The sequence below is a fragment of the Anomalospiza imberbis genome, chromosome 25 (genome assembly GCF_031753505.1).
Source record: "Anomalospiza imberbis isolate Cuckoo-Finch-1a 21T00152 chromosome 25, ASM3175350v1, whole genome shotgun sequence".
Classification (NCBI taxonomy): domain Eukaryota; kingdom Metazoa; phylum Chordata; class Aves; order Passeriformes; family Viduidae; genus Anomalospiza; species Anomalospiza imberbis.
This window is the reverse complement of record NC_089705.1, coordinates 406424-423375: the sequence shown is the minus strand read 5'-3', so window position 1 is coordinate 423375 and position 16952 is coordinate 406424. Positions and strand designations below refer to the sequence as shown.

At 57.7% G+C, this 16952-nt stretch overlaps 1 protein-coding gene across 5 annotated transcripts in view; it reads right to left on the bottom strand.

Moving 5' to 3' along the window:
* The window catches only part of PTPRU (protein tyrosine phosphatase receptor type U), a 57002-nt gene extending 45456 nt beyond the window's left edge, over positions 1 to 11546 (bottom strand). For 4 of the 5 annotated variants that reach the window (XM_068172911.1, XM_068172912.1, XM_068172913.1 and 1 more), the window contains exon 1: positions 11330 to 11546. In XM_068172911.1, the coding sequence (XP_068029012.1) occupies positions 11330 to 11402 (73 nt within the window). In that variant the 5' untranslated portion in view covers positions 11403 to 11546. Of the gene's footprint in view, positions 1 to 11313 lie in introns of all 5 variants that reach the window. The other variant, XM_068172915.1, reaches the window with a different exon arrangement.
* Positions 11547 to 16952: the final 5406 nt, after the last annotated feature.

Below are 16952 nucleotides of genomic sequence, written 5' to 3'. Positions count from 1 at the left end.
CAAGCCACAGCACCCCATGGCACATGCACCAGCCAGGGTAGATAATACTGGTCATCTTTCAGAGTCAAAAGAAATTTTTTATCCCTGGCCTTATCCAGCAGCTCCAATCCTCCACCCCAAGTAATTCTCAGCAGGAAATGGGGAGGATTCGGGTACCCACAGGACATATGACACACTGCCCTGGCAGCCACGTGCAAACACCCGGCAAGTGAAACCATCATCTGACCACACCAAGATGTGGCAGGGGGTGAACAGAGCTCTCCTGCCATCAAATCCAAAGTTTTCACTGCCTCCCAGGAGAAGTGATGAAGGCGGAGGCTTGGGGGTTGCACACTCCCAAATTACCACACCCAAGACCTCTCCTCCTAAACGCACGTGATGAAGATGCTCTTTGTCTACACCAAAGGATGATGCTCTTTACACAGGACAGTCAATGAGCTGCTGCAAATGGGGAAACCGAGGCACAGAGGGGATGTGGTAGAGTCCCAGAACATCCGGGATCACCACAGGGATGGCAGAAAGTCCAAGGAGCTGGGTGTGCTGGGATACAGAACCACAGCTCCAGCAGATCCCACCAAGGTGCCATTCCTTCCCAGCACCCCTGGAGCAGAGCCAGCCTTCCACCTCCCAGATCCCAGCTGCTATTTGAAGGTGCTTTCCTTGGCACACTCCTACGGGAACACACCCCGGGAAGGAAACGCTGGGAGCTGCTTCCCTCCGGCTGCCAGCAGACATGGGGGACAGGGAGCACATTCGGCAACTCATCTAAAATTAGATGCACTTCTCAGCCAGTGAGATCCTGTACACAGCACCCCACAGGCTCCCGGGTGAGGTTAAGGGATCAGGGATGACTTCCATCTGCAGGGGGCTCAAATTCCTGGGGGTGGGATGTTACAGGGGCTGTTTGGCACTGAGGAATGCAGCTCAGTGGGAAAATCCAGACAGGGAGAGGTCCTGTGTGCCAGCACCCCAACATCTCACACTGACTGGGACCCCCACCACACTGGGTACACCAACAGCTCCATGGTTCAGCCCAAACAACCCAGGATTTCACTGGGAAAACCTCTTCCAGCCCAGGCAAAGGGGAGCTGAACCCCTCTGTAGCTGCACTTGGCACATGCAGAGGGCCTGGGGCACCAGCACAACATTGAAAGTGATTCTGTGCATCACACCCCAGAGATGATGACAAACCCCCTCCCTGCTCCTCTGCTCCCCACTTCTGCCAAAGAGAAACTTTTAAGAGAAATATCACTGATTTCTCAGCCCCAATAAAAGCTGATTGGAAGAATATGGAAAGCAGCGCCATTAGAATTCTCACCAGTAGTTTGTTTTGGTTCTCCAAATCATTTTAAATATTGTATTTAATAGAAAAATATTTTGCTCAGCTGTAAGAAACATCAATTTGCAACTTGAAGCCTTGTATATTAGCCAGAGAAGCTAATGTGTAAACATTAGCAGCTCCAGGAACGTGTGGGGTTTGGCCAATGCAATTCCAGGGAGAGAGCAGCCAGATATTAAGATGGAGGATTTGCATAATAAGTCACTTATGCCTGATAACCTCAGTGTTTGGAACACGCAGGACTAGAGAACAATATCCATCTGCCAGCAACTACAGAAGACATAAATCTCCTTTTTTTTTTTTTTTTTTCTTCTTGACTGGTAAAGACTCTTTATGGCTTTTACCTGCAGGTCCCCAAGGAGTTGTCAAACTTCCTGCAGCGAGAACCCAGTCCCAGCAGCCCCCGAGGAACCCCAAGGATGGGGGAGAATTAGCAAATCTGGATTCATTACAGGCATTTTGAAGCAAATGCAATTGGGAAAATACAACTCCAAAGACTTTGCAATGCCACAGGGATGGCTTGTGCCTGGGCAAGGACCAAGTGTACCATACATCACTGTGTGGTGAAAATGCATTTAAAATGAAAGGGGGAATAATTAATCTTGCCAGAATCATTCCCTGGGGCAAATCCAGCTGCCAACTGCATGTCCACATGCTCTTAGCTCCAGGGAGATCAGCGCTCCTGGGACTGGGTGCTGCACCACCCTGCTGCAGGCAGCACCAGCAATGTCTCCCTGGAGCGTACCTCTCTGGCTGCTCTGGAGATGCTGGGGGACACAAGCCAGGAGGTTTTAGCTCCATACCCAGAGGGGATGTGGGGATTTACCATCCCATCCAAAGGCTGTTGGTGCCCAGCACCCGGATCCAGTCAGAGCTGCTCCCAAGGAAAGACCAGCATCACTCCGTTACTCAAACCCTGCTCGAGAGAGGTCCTGCAGCACAAAAACACCCTCAAGCTGCACAGCCAGGAGGCCACTAACCCACTGCACAAGTGCTTTAATGATGAACCATCACTTAATTAACATCATCAGTGCTGCCTGGTGGACTCCATGGGAAAAAAAACAAGGCAGGAAAGCTTTGGAAACCTCCATCCTGCCGTTATCGATCGCACCGCGTGCAATTACAGCTCACAGGCTGCAGAGCTGTGTGACACCTCGGGGAAAAAAAATGGGAACAAGTTAAAATAAACTGGAAAAGGCAGGGAGAATAAAGCTCATTTCTCCCCCTCACTCCTGTATTACTATCAGGTCCCCCAGGTCCCTGTTGAGGACTATCCACCCCACATGTCCAGGGACCCAGAGAGACCAGGACCATGAGCCCCAAAGGATACACGCTGCTTTCAGGGCTGCCTGAGGACACAGAGATGCTCCCTTGGCAGGAAAAGCAGCTGCCCTAGGACACGGCAGAACCACACCAAAGCTCTGGGGAACTCCAACATCAGCTGCAGAAATCATGGGAAAGAGCAAGTTTTCCAAACCAACCCCATTCAGCCATGGATAAAAAGGGGGGAACCCTCAGCCTCACCTCCCACAGCAGGTCCCGCATCTCCACAGTGATGGTTGTGGGAGCACAGTACTGGGAGGCTCATCCTTCTGGGATGGAGCATGTGCCAGCACTGGGAAGGTCTTGGGAGGCAGCTCCGAGGGTCACTGATGGCATTTCAGGGCAGAGAACAGAGTCGGGGAGCCCTCGGCCCCCATCCAGTGCCGGGCCCACAGCATCCCCACCGTGCCCAGCATCCCAGCGTGCATCCAGCCCAGATGGGATAAAGGTGAGGAGAAGAGGAATAAGGCTCAGTGCCACGCAAAATCCAGGTTACCGTCCTCCTCCTCCTCCGTGCCACCAGCAGAGCCAGGAACAGCAGTGTGGGCTGACTGACGCGGGGCTGGAAGGTGACAACGTGTGACGTGGGCACATCCATCACCAGGGCTCGGCTGAACCTCTGCTGTGGAGTGGGAGGTTAAAGGCAGGAGTCCTCATGGGAGGAATTACAAGGAGCCGTGTGCCCAGCAGGTCTGTCACAGCTCTGGGGAACACGCTGAACCATGCCAGACACCCTTCAGCCAGGCAAAGGTAAGGAAATGGCAAATCAAGCCCAGAAAAAACAGGTTTTTACTAGTCCATGAATTTGGCTCAGCTAGCGCTGGCTCGGGCATCCATCCATCCTGAACTGCGGCACCCTCAACTCATTCCAGCAAAAACTCTGGGATTACACTAAGTGTGCAGGAATAACTGAAGAGTCCCTGCCGTGCCAGAAGTGCACACAACACCCTGCAACCCCATAGGAGAATCATGAAACCCCAATACCCAGCACCTCCTACCTCCTCCCTGCACACGTCCTGCCCCAGACAGATCCCAGCTCCCATCCCCAACCGGCCTCAGCCACCATTCCATGGGAAGGAAGGCAGGACACAGCCTCTCAGATAGAGAAATGTCATTCAGAGCCAGCAGCTCCCCAGACAGGAGCCTGGGTGAGAGACTAAATAAAAAGTTCAGCTGATATAAAGAGAAATAGCCCGATGAGGAGATGCAGTGCTTTAGTTTAATATTGTTATAATCCAGGGAAAGCAGGCTGGATGCTGGCTGAAGAAAATCAATGGGATATTATCACTCAGCAGACATATGAAAAGACAGTAAAAATAAGAAGAAATAATAACAGAAATAAGAGAGTCCTTGGAAAGAGCCCCAGAAGGGCAGTGGCTGAACCTGCACCACAGAAAGAGTTCAGAGTCTGCCCTGGCATTGAGAGGCTTCCAAAGTCACTTCCAAGCTGCTCCTTCCCCAAAAACACACTGGAAAGCTCCAGCACCCACCTCCACAGGGTGCAGAGGCAGGTGCCCCATTGACACCAAAACAACAGAACCAGATGTCCCAGTGAGGACTTTGAGGTGCCAGGGGGTGCCCCAGGATCACTCACCCATCCTAATTCAACTAACCACATTGAAGCACCTGGTAATTAAGGAAAGAGCATTTATGCAGCTAATTACCCAGGGTGTCAGCATACCTCTGCTAACAGGCAGGATGTGCTGGCAGGGAATGAGGACCTGGCACCCAAGGGTGTGTGGGGCTGTGACAGGTCCTCGTCCCCACAGGTGAGCTGCCAGCAGCAGGGAAGGACTTTGCAGGAGACACCATCCTTGCATGGATCTGCCTGGTCTTCCTGACCAGCCCTGAAGATTGCTGCTGTTGAACCTTCCACCATCACAGCTTTTTGCAGGAACGCGAAGTTCCAGGGTCACACAGCACAGGACAGAGAGGAGGCTGCACCCTGAGGAGCCCTACAGAGCAGCCCCAAAACCACAGAAGCTCCACAGACACCTCCAAATCCATCCAAGCAAGGGAATGCAGTTTGCTGTAGTCCATCCCTCCACAAGCAAGTGGCCGCAATGTTCCGTCCCCTCCGGAGAAAAGCCATTCCCACATCTCCTGTCAGGACACAGCAGCAAGACCCCTCGGGCAGCACCCCAAAGTTAAGCCTCACACTCTGGGGGAGCAGCTGGGCCACAGCAAATGACTCGCCTCCTCTTCTAGACTGGCCACCACTCGCCTCTGGTGACATCCTGCTCCGGGGGAGCCTGTCCCAGCCGGCATGTCCAGCAGCTGAGGGTCCAGAGACAGACGTGCTCCTTGGCTCGGCTAACTGGGCTAATTCGGCTGAAGGCTTCCAGCACAAAGCAGCACAGAGGTTCAAACGCCCAGGGGTCACCAGGGCTTGTCTCCTGAGCAGGGCCGTGGGGGACAGGGGCCTCATTAAGACTCATCAGGTCATCGATGTCCCCATCCCTCATGCTCAGAGCATCTCCTGCCTCCCCATCCCAGCCACAACCCTGATTAACTTAACAATGTCAGAAGAAGTTGGATCCACATGGGGAGTCCAGGGAGCCAAAGAAATTATTGGTTAATTTAGGGCTCCCCAGCACCAGCACAGCCCTGGAACAAGCAAGGATGGACCCCTCTGGCAGTCTGGGAAGGCTGCAGGGAGCTGAGGGGGCTGTGCCAGCACAGCCACCCTGTCATGGGTGATTTGATAGTATTTTTCAAGCCCAATTTTTAAAAAAGGCATTAAAAATTGTGTTTGACAAAAATATTCCGGAAGTTGCTCCAACTGCAACGTACTCCCACCCCCCAGCTGCAGTGCAATGCTCTGCTCCACTGCATCCCCGTCAGGGATGGAGGCTTTCCCAGCTTCCAGTCAGGGCCCACCCTGGGTGGACAGTGGAGTCCCCAGGTAACAGGGGGCATGGCAGGCACATCCCTGCCCCTGCCTTCAGCAGCAGGGCTGCCCAGAGCCCCCCACCCCCCGAGCCAGGCCCACCACCCCTGCTGCAGGACACTGGGGTCAGCCAGGTGCCAAAGGGGTGCCAAGCACCCTCCCTTACCCCCCTCCTGTTCCTCAACATCTTCAGCACTTTGGGAGGCAGGAAGGTCAGGAAGTAACAAATTTATGGCCAAAGCCAGTCAAGAGGCCCTGGAAGGGTCCAGCTCTGAATCTGTCACACAGAGTCAAGGTGATACATCGAGACCCCACTGAGCCCCAAGCCGCAGGAGAATCGCATTCCTGGCATTCCCACTGCAGCCCAGCCGCCTCCCTGGAGCAAGCAACATCCCATGGCCAGGCACTCAGGAACAGGAACAGCCCCTGCACCCCTCGGTACCCCATGGCACAGAGGGAGTTCTCCTGTCCTGCAGTGAGCATAGAACCAGCACCCAGATTTGGGGTCTGGCAGAGGCATCCAGGGACAGCCCCAGCCTGGCTTGCCACAATCTACGCTTGGATTCACTCTCCAGGAGGGAGAAACTGGGGTGCAAAGCCTGGGTCCCTTAAACATGCAGTAAGCATGTTCTCCCACCAGTGCCCAGGCAGGAGCTGCAGACCTGGGCTGTGACACCCAGGCAGGACCTGGAACAGCACACGAGCAGCCAGCAGCCATCCAGCAAGCAGGAACAACACTCCTGATCTTAAAAAAATACATAAAAGAACAGCCACAAAGGGCAGCTGACAAGTGAGCCCTCAGTGCCGGCAGCAGGGAGGGGGAAAGGGCGAGGGCTCTTCTGCCTTTGCCTTCCAGCAGCTGAAGAGCTGGACTTTGGCTTTTGATCCGGGCAGAGGGTGCAGAACCTGCTGCTCCCAGGAAAGCAGCGGCTCAGGAACACCCAGGAAAGTCCCTCTGACACCTGCCAGCTCCACAGCCACACCCCAGAGACACCCTTCACCCGGCAAAGAGGAGCAGATCCCATGTCCCCAGGACCACTCCAGCCAGGCAGACGCAGGCTGGCACCCCCTCCACCCCAGCACGGGTAAAAGCAGCAGCAGCTCCTGTCAGACAACCTGCAGCAGAAAGGAAAAGCTCCATCTCCAGCACCTATTTATTTTGAGGCTGCCAGTGAGGAAGCAATTCGTTTCAGGGGATTAATTGCTGAGAATCCTTGTCCTGAGGGGAAAGCCTCAGTTTCACCAAGTATAAGGAGGGATCTCCAAGCTGGAACGAGAGAGCAGGATCCAAGGAAAGCTACAAAGCAAATCCCAAGTTGCCATGGGGGAGAAGAGTTTTGGGAATCTTGACATTTAATCACGCAGTAACTAAAGGTTCGTAGACATGTCTAATAAGACAATTATAGTGCATGTTAGTAATAGATTATTAAAAAGCTTATTTATGGAGGTTTAAGCAGGCAGATGGTAGGGCCATGGTGATAAGGCTCTCCAGAGCCTGTGCTACCTCCCAGCTCCCAGGGATGCAGCAGGGATTTGCCTTCCTCTGCCTCCAGCCCCCCCTGCTTAACCCTCACATGACTGCCCAAAGCAAAGCAGCAAATCCCTGCAGAGGGAGTGCAGCCAGGAGAAGACTCTTATGGGGCATTTTGGGGTGCTCAGAGCTCCCAGCCTCTCTGCAGAGCTAGGACTGGGTGATGAAGTGATGGAAAAGTTCCCTCTCAGGTGCAGTCAAGGGAAAAACCAACATCAACAGGCAGCAAGGAGGTGGTCACAGCCAGGACAGGGGTTAAAGCCACCAACAAACACCTGCCTTGGTTTTCCAGGGGGTGTCTCTCCTCCCCCAGGGTCCTGATCCTGATTGACTTTATTCTGAGAAAGCTCCCAGGGAAGCTGGAATAGGGCTGGTTTGCCTTAGTTTGGCTAACAAAGAGAAAAATGTGCATTTCAGGCCAGTAGGTGATTCGCCAGTATCCCTGTTCCCCAGGCCAGGGCAGATCCAGGGACCCAGAGGAAAAACATGAAACAGGAGTTTTGGAACAAGAAAAGGGTAAAAATGAAACAAATGCAACTGCAAGTCTTGAAGGATGGGGGATGGGGGGGAACCCAGATATTGCCAGGCTGCACCACGGAGCTGCAGATGCAGAGCCAGAGGGACAGGTCCATCCAGGAGCATCAGCATCACGCCCCTCTAAATTCTGCTTCTCCCTCGTGGATGGTGAAAATCCACCACACTCCAGTGTCCCTCTGCACACCCTGGAGAGCCAAGGGCTCGGGAGCCAGAAACCTCTGCCCTGGGCACACTTGGGCACGTCAACAGGATTTTCTGGAGCATCAGAGCAGAAGCCTCAAGGGTGTTTGCACTGTCTGGGCGCTCTGGGAAAGGGCACGGCGTTCTCAGGGCATTAAAAACACACGTAGGAGCAAACAAGAGAAAGAGCTTCTTCCCTGGCACGACAGAACAGGCAAGAGAAAAAAAAAAAAAAAAAAAAAAAAAAAACCAACACAAAAAACCCCCACGAAGCCTGAAACAAGCTGACAAGGAAAATGTAACGTTCTCGCACGTTTTATCTGCTTGGTGAAGGCGGGGTGGGGAGACTAAAAATGCCTTGGCATGGGAGAGCCCATGGACAGCCAGGCAGAGGGAAACAAACACCGGGAAAAGCGCTGGAAGAACAGCGTCAGGCACCTGAGCACCCGGAGGGCATCAAACACTGACCCTGTCCCCCAGCAGCAGCCGGGGACACCTCGACACCTCTGCTCCTGACCCCCTTCCCCGAGCCTCCCCCGCTCATCCCTTCCCCCGCTCATCCCTTCTCCCAGCTCCTCCCGAGCGCCCGTGACCGTTAACGGGCGGGGGCTGCCCCGCCCCCGACCCCAATCCCAGCCCCGGGAGCGGCGTCGGCTCCGCTCTTCCCATTCACTCGACCGAGACAGCACCGCCGCGTCGGGGTCAGGGTCACCCGTGCCATGTCCTGCCAGCGCTGTCGCGCGGGGACAGGGACGCTTGGGGGCCCCGTCCCTCCTGCCCGGCCCCAGCTGGTCACCACAGCCGGCAGCCACCTCCGCCAGCCCCCCAAGCAGTGCGAGTGCCTCCGGAGACGCCACCGACCCCAGCCCAGTGCTCCCTGGCAGTCCCAACCTCCCAAGTGGAAGCTGCAAACCCAAATATTTTATTTGCTTAATTGCTGCTAACGAAGTCGGAGCCGAGCGCAAATAGCTTCCGCATAATTCCGGCAGGAGTGCCGCGCAGCAGCGCGGCTGTGTCCGCACCGCCGGGAAACAGCCCGGGAGCCCCGAGCAGCTCACTGCCGAGCTCTTGGGGTGCATCGCAGAGCGGCACAGCTGCACCTTACCAAGGAATCATTTGGGTTGGGACACATCACCGAGTCCAGCCATGCCCCCAACACGTCCCCAGGTGCCACATCCACCTTTCCTGGCAGGGAAGGCAAAAAGCGGAGGGAAATACCTGGGCCTGCACAACCTCCTGGCCCCGGGCCCAGCGCGAAGCCCCGCGAGCCAGGCGGCTACTGGCCACGGGCTTCCAGCAGGAAAAGGCTCCTGCTGCGAAGAGCCCAGGGAGGAGAGGGGGCTGCCAAAGGCTGCTGGTGGCAAGCTGGTCCCCGTCCCAGCCTGCTGACACCACACGAGCCCCCGCATCCCTCAGTTTGGGGGGTCAGCCAGTGCCTCCCAACCCCACCCGGGTCCCCTCCAACAAGCACGACGGGCCGCAAGGACAGCTCAGTCACTGTGAAACCTTCATGAACTACAAGAAGTTTGAGGGCTGCAGGAAGGAGCAAAGAACACCCTAAGGCCGTGGTAGGCTGTGACCAGGGCACCCCACTTCCTCCCTGTGCCTCACTTGTAGAAGGGACCACCTACACCCCTTCTTCGCAAAGGCACAGCTAAAAACCCCCATCTTCTGAAAATATCCACCGAGACAAGCCGCGCGTCCTCCCCAGCGGCCCAGAGCACGTGCAAACGGCTTAAATATTTTCTTTTTCCAGCCCTGCCCACTGTGCAGCCCCAGGGATGAGCCCGGCAACCTCCCCACAGCCGGCCAAGCCCCATCAGCAGGACCAAACAGCAGATGCAGGTGAAAAGCAGCCTGCAGTGGAGCGGGGGGGCTGGCAGCAGACCCCTCACCTCCAGCTGCATACAATCCCTTCAGCTCCACTGCGGAGCTCCACTGCTCTGCATCGGCCAGGGAAAAGGAGCAAACATACTCCCGATTTACACCAGGCGCGGGCTCGATCCTGCCCTTCGCCAATGCCGCTCTGCAGGGAAGGGACCCCACCGAGGGAAAAGGGTTTGCTTAGAAGGAGACCCTCCCCACGAAGCCGCCCCAGTCCCCAGTGCACCCCCAGCGCTGCCCCTCCAGCCCCTCACGGGTTGCAGCAGCTCAGTCCTGAGAGCCAACAGAGCATCACACACCAGCGCTGGGGAGCAGCAAACCCCAAATCCTCCTCTGAAACCGGGGGGGACAGAGGCCCCTTACTCCACCGGAGCACTGAGCCCCCCCACCAGCTCCGTGCCTCAGTTTCCCCATCGCTCCCTGCTGAGCCCCGAAGCTCAGAGCAGCAGCTCCCGCAGCACACAACCTCTCCCCCAATATACAAACCCATTCCCTCCCCATTTCCCCCACGCTGCATGAGCCCGGGGAGCCTCAACGGCTTCACAGCCCCCCACCCATCGTCTCTCCATCCCCCACCGCGCGGGTCAGCCGCCGCTTGTTTTCTGCTGATGGGTGTCACTATTTATAATCTTTGGAGAAATGCCACTACCCAAAAAAACAAAATCGATGCACCACCACGGTGACTGCGTGCAGGTGAACAGCTTGGATTTAAAGGTAAAAAACCAAAGAACTAGGCAAAAATACACTTTAATGTGACCAGCATCACCCAGGAGCTGGGGGCGATAGCACCAGGGACCCCTTGGAGTGGGGCACCAACTCCCGTGGCTCCGTTTCCCCAAAAAAAGCGCTCGCAGCCCCCGGTAGCACCTCAGGAGCCCCAGATTCCCATTCCCCGCAGCATCCAACCTCATTCCAGCTTCCCGAAGGGACTGGGAGCGAGTCGTCGTCGTCCCACACCCCGCATCAGCTCTCCCCGAGCCGCTGCCGGGGGGGTCCCGGGGCGCGCAGGGCTCAGCGCCGAGGTGCTCAGGGGGAGCAGGGAACATTTAAAAGACGCAAATGAGTCGATCGATCGTGTCTCCAGTACCCCCCCAGCAAAACGAGAGCCGGGAGGCTGCGATCGGAGCCGCCGCGGCCGCCACCTGTTCCTACCGAAGGGCCCCCAGCTCCCCGTCGGGGCCGCCGGTGAAACCACCGGGATCCCGCCGGCCCCCGGGCTCCGGCCTGAGGGCTCCTCTCGGCCTCGTTCCCCCCGCTGCCACCGGGGGAAGTTTTCCCTCCCGGGGTGCGGCGGGGTCGGACGGCGGCCCCGGTAGCGGGAGCGAGCAGGAGCCGTGGGGCCGCGCTCGGCGGAGCACCCTCGGGGTGGGGGGAGCCGCCGCTCTCCCGGCCGGGGAAACTTCCCCGGTGGCGGCGGGGGGAGGCGCAGGCGAGAGAAGCCCCCATAGCGGTACCCGGAGGGGAGGGAGGCGGGATCCCGGTGGTTTCACGGAGGACGGGGGTCCCGAGGCGGTTCGGGGACCCTCCGGTGGGAACAGGTGGCGGCGGGACGGGCGGGACCCTCCGCGCACCGGGGTCGGTGGAGCCCCGGAGCCGCACCGAGCGGCGCACGCTCCCCGGCGCACACACCGCGCTCCGTTCCTACCGGCGGGCGTCTCGGTGTCCAGCGCGTAGACCCGCAGGGCGAGGGCGAGCAGCAGCGCCCGGGCGCTCCGCATGGTGCGGCCGGTGCCGGTGGACCGGGCGGGGGGCGGCGGGGCCGTGGCCGCCGCCGCCGCTGCGCGCCCGCGGTTCCGGCGCGGCGGGGGCGCAGCGGGGCCCCCGTGCCCGCCCCGCGCCTCAAATACCAGCGGCGGCGGCTCGCGCCCGCCGTGACGTCACCGCCGCCCGCGGGGGGGCGCGGGAGGGGGGGGGGCGCCGGTACCGGGAACGGCGACGGTGGGCGCGGCGGCGGCGCCCCCTGGCGGACGCGAGCGGCGGTGCCGCGGGGGAAGTTTGGGAGCAGCGGAGGGGGGGCGGTCCCGGGAGTTACGGGGGCACTGAGGGCGTTCTCTGGTACCGGGGGAGAGGAGAGGCGGGAAGGGGTCCCGGGAGCTGGGGGCGACGGGCGGCGCTCGGTTAAGGGAGGAGGTTCTCCCGTCCTGGGGGGTGCGGGGACAGGGCGGTCCCGGGAGTTACGAGGAGGGGGGGGCCTCCTGTACCGGGGGGTGGGAGGAGGGGAATATCCGGTACCGGGAGAGAGGGGGAGGAAGTCTCAGGAGAGGCGGGGAATGGGGGTCCCGGGAATTACGGGCAGGGGAAGGTGCACGGTTAAGGGAGGGGAGGTCTCCGGTGCCGGGGGAGAGCGGCTTGGGCTGTCCGGGAGCGCCTCTTGCTTGCGGGGTGGTGCAGGGGAGGATCCCGCAAGGGTGCGGGAGAACGCACGGGGGTCCCCGGCTGCAGGGGGGTCCCGTTGCGCGGAGAACTTCTGTTGCTGCGGTGTCTCCTGTTGCAGCGGGGGGGACCCGGCTGCAGGGGGAAAGAGGGGTTCCCTGCGGGCAGGAGGCTGCCAGGCTCTGGGGGGCGTCCCTGGTTTTCTGGGTGTGCAGGGATGCAGGGATAGTCCCCAGCTTGGGGAGGGCCTGTCTCCAGAAGGGTCTCCACGACCCTCCAAATGCAGGAGGTGTCCTCAGGGGTCCCAGTTTTAGGGTCTCCACTAAGCTGGAGTGGATCCGGCAGGGTTTCCAGTTGCAGCACAGGTGCTGGGAGGAGGCTGGGACAGAGGGAGGTGACGCTGACACCCACTCTGGGGTGGTTTCCCCCAGTCCTCGAGTGCCCCCCATCACCCCTGGGCTCTGCCCAAGGCTGTGGGGCAGAGAAAAGACCCTATGGGCTGGACATTGGGGACAGAGCCTCCTGCCCATCCCGGGGTGTCCTCCGACCCTGAAACCCCCCTGGTCCTCCCCCACAGGCTGGATGTCCTTGAGGGACAGGGACAGGATGCTTAGCTCCGCAGGATGGTGACAGGGAAAGCCAAACAAGGCTGAATGGGAGTGGCAGTGGCACCTGAGACCTCGGGGATACCCAGCAAAGCCACCATCCCCCGGGGTAGGAAGGGGATGACAGGGGAGGTGCAGGATCTAACTCAGAGTGAGCAGAAAGGAGAAAAACCTGGAAGGATGTAAAAGGAGGAAAATGTCTGTCCCTTTCCCAGCTGAGTACACAGGATCAGGCACAGAGCACTGGCAGCCCTGGTGTCCCTGCTGGCAGTGCCAGCGGGAATGAAAGGCCCCTTGTTTGTTGACATCCTCTCCAGCCCTATTTCTGGAGGAAAATGTTTTCCCAAAGGTTTGGGGTGAGGAGGAGGGGAACTTTGCATCAGCTTTCCGGCGTGATCCGTGCTTAGATCACCTAGCCCTGGCTGCGGCTCCAGGGTGGGAAACTGCCTGGGCACAGGAAAACTTGGAAGGCAGAGGGAACAATGCTGGAAATATTGGGACTTCTTACTCCAAATCACACAGGGAGAGTCCCTGGCAGTGGCATCACCCTGCGATGATTCAGCCTTGTCCTGAGAGACAGCACCCAGTTGCCAGCATCCAGCAGGGTGGCAGAGGGACAGGGGATGGTACCTGGGTGTCACTGAGCCTGGTGAACCCACCAGGAAACTCCCAGCCCCGGAAGCAGGACAACACTGCCCGCCAGCTTCATCCAAGCTCAGCTCATCCCTCGGGATGCTGCTGTGCTGCTTCTCCATGTTGGGCTGGCTTCATTATCTGGGGACACTGCAGAGCCCTGGGCACACTGCACTGACCTGGGCACACTGCACAGCCCTGGGCACACTGCACAGCCCTGGGCACACTGCACTGACCTGGGCACACTGCACAGCCCTGGGCACACTGCAGAGCCCTGGGGACACTGCACTGACCTGGGCACACTGCAGAGCCCTGGGGACACTGCACAGCCCTGGGCACACTGCACAGCCCTGGGCACACTGCACTGACCTGGGCACACTGCACAGCCCTGGGCACACTGCACAGCCCTGGGCACACTGCACTGACCTGGGCACACTGCACAGCCCTGGGCACACTGCACAGCCCTGGGCACACTGCACTGACCTGGGCACACTGCAGAGCCCCCTCCTGGCCCCCTCCTCCCTGGGACAGGGGTTCAGCACTTCTGGGGTCACCTCAGAGCTGCCAGCCCCAAATACTCCTCCTGGCAGCGCCCCCTGTGTCACCCCTGACTATGCCATGGGGGTACAAAACGTTTATCTTCCATTCCCAGTTGCCGCCAGTTGCTCCCAGCAGCACCCCCAGCAGGTGGGCACCATGGTGACACTTCTTGCAGGGATGCATCCGTCCCCATGGATCTGGGGACAAACCCGAGCAGTACCGTGTGTCCCCCAGCCAGGACAGCACATCTGGGGTGAGGGCAGAGGGTGATGGACACTCCTCTCCAAGTCGCCGCACTCTGAGCATGGAGTGATCCTCACAAATCCTCTCCCCAGTGACACTAAAAGCCTGTTAAAATAATGCCCGATAAGGGAATTAAGCTGCTTAGATGTGTGGCAGCGAAGGCAGGAGAGGACTGGCACGGTACAGGCTGGCACTCTGCAGGGTCCCCCTGGAGTTTTTGGAGAAAAGTCCCCCAAATCCTTCTGGGAAGAGGAGCTGGGTGATGCAACAGCCAAGGGAAGAGCTGGGGATAGTCTCTGCCCAGACTGGGGAGGAATCTGGGGGGTCTTGACCCAGCAGCTGAACTGAAAACGTTCAGGAGGGAAATGCAGCCAAGAGTAAGCAGGAGCGGGATATTCCCAGGATTCTGGGGGAATCAAGCAGGAAACCTGGATTTTTTAAGCTGCACGAGCCTGTTGGAGCACTGCACTGTGCTTTCCGCCACTTTTAAACCCCTGAATTGTATTTCCAAACCAATCACTTCACAAAACAATAAAAAGGGGTTTTGTTGCAGCCGCATCACAACAGAACTGTTCCCCATTCCCTATGGGTCACCCTCCTGCTCCAACAGTCCCATAGCCCACCCATGCCACCTCCTCGGGTGAGCCCTGGGGTTCATCTGGTGCCACTCCCGTGCTTCTCCACAGGGATCATTAATGCACCCAGGACCTACCGCGCGCTGGGGACACGGCACGAATGTCACACGAGCGGAGCGGGTCGGACACGGGGGCTCTACAAAAGGTCCTTGTCCCCGCCAAGGGCTGGCACCGGCCCGGGGCGGGCAGCACCTCCCGCGGGCTCCTCCCCTGGGGAAGGGGCTTGGGGGAGCCTCCTGGGATGATGGAGCTGGGTGTGTGGAGGGATGCAAGGAGAAATACGTGGACGGCGTGCATTCATGTTGTGACCAGGTTTGGGGACAAGCAGGAATTGTCCCCAGGGCTCTGCATGAGGACAGTTACTGACAATTGCCCCTCCAGCACATCCAGCTCAATCCCACCTGTCCAACAGGGCTGAAAGAGAGGAAAGTTTGGCCTCTTCACTGCTTCCCCGAGCTGGGGGGGACGTGCTTGGCACTGACAGGGCCAGGGATGCAGACAGCGACACGGGGATGGGTTTGGAGGTTGCACAGCATCCGTCATGCGGGTCTGGGACTAACCCTGCACCGAAGGAAGAAAGGAGGGACAAAGGGAAGCAGTGAGGAAGGAAGGATGGATGGGCAGACAGCACTGCCCCGTGCAGCTGCAGGGATGGAGCAAGTGACAACCCATCAGGACCAAGCTCCATCCCATTCCCAGGGTGCAAATCCTTTCCCCTAACCCTTCCCAAGCATCTCCTCCCACCCTAAGCTCTGGCAGGATGAGCCTGCAGTCCCCTGTCCTGTCTCTCTGTGCCATCAGCCCCCGAGTGTCTTGCAGGAGCAATTGAGTTAAAATGAAGTAATCACTCTTCAAGTACAGTCATTTGCAGGAAAAATATAGGCCTTGCCGTGAATGCAAATGGTCTCCACTGCAACCATCCCTCCCACTCGAGAGAGAAATGTTTTCAGCTCCAGGGTGCTCAGTGACAGCAGCCTCAAGCGCAGCCAGTGTGGCTACATCACGTCCTATGGCTTCTCCCAGGTTGGGAGTACAGAGATGGGATTTGGGGCTTTGAATCTCTTAGGAGCCAGCAGTACTTTCAGGAGGATTCTTTCCTCAGATATCTCTGTAAAATGGCAGGTTGAGGGAGTGGGGCTGCCCTGAGCACTTATCCCAGAGCCAGGGATGGAGCTGCAGCACCCACTGGTCCTCCCCAAACCACTGGGCAAGCATCTCCACAATGACCACACCAAAACCCTTTAAATCTTGACTTATTTCAGAATACTGTCTTTTGCACAGTAATTCCTCATTTTTCCCCATTAAACCCACAGGACACAGAGCCCATCACTCCCTCCCCGGCATCGCTCCCAGCAGTGCCTTCCCTGCAGCAAACGGCTCTTGCAGAGCTGCTGGGACACAACACCCCACATTGAATTTTAAACAATTTTACTCCCCAAAAATTTTTGCCTTCTGGGTTTTTTCCTCCTTTTCCCTTTACTCCAGTCTCCCTCTTCCTCCTAAATCCTTCTGTTTCTTTTTCTATACCTCCACCTATCACACCCCCAGCCAGCTCTTTCTAGCAACTCTCTGCTATTTTCTTAAATCACCTGCCTTTTGCTAATGCCAAAAAACCTTTTTCTTTCTTAACAGACAAAATAGATTATCTCATCCTGCTGTTCTCCTCCCTGTCTGTCCAACCCCAAGTGGTCAGACGCCTGCCGCGGTGCCGTGGCCGGATGTAATAGGGCTATTAGATGAGTTATCACAGCCTGAAAGGATGAAATAACTTCTGTGTCTTCATCCAAATAAAACTCCCCATTCCTGTTCAATGCAACAAATGAACAAGAGTTCCCAGGGGAAATAGCCAGGAAAATGTTAGAAGATGTTACAAGGTGTTAGAAGATGTTATTTAAGACCCGACCCTTCACCAAGCCTCCTCTTGGTTTGGGCTCAAAGGGCACGGGGGTTTCTCCATGGGGAATTGGGAAGCCCAAGAATCAGTGCCAACACGCAGAGCTAAATCCTCCCCTGGGTGCTGCTCCAACATTTTTTGAGTGCTCATGGCACAACCTCATGAACGTCCCACATGTGGCTGAATCCTCGGATCACCTGCATCCAGCAAACTGCTGTTTTCTCACCCCAGGTACTAATTCCAAGGAGAAACTTTGCTTTTCATCTCGGAAGGAGATGGCTCAAGCTGTCGCTGCATTTCGCAAGAGCTCCATGCAATGTCCCCAGATCTGCAGGTGGGACATCC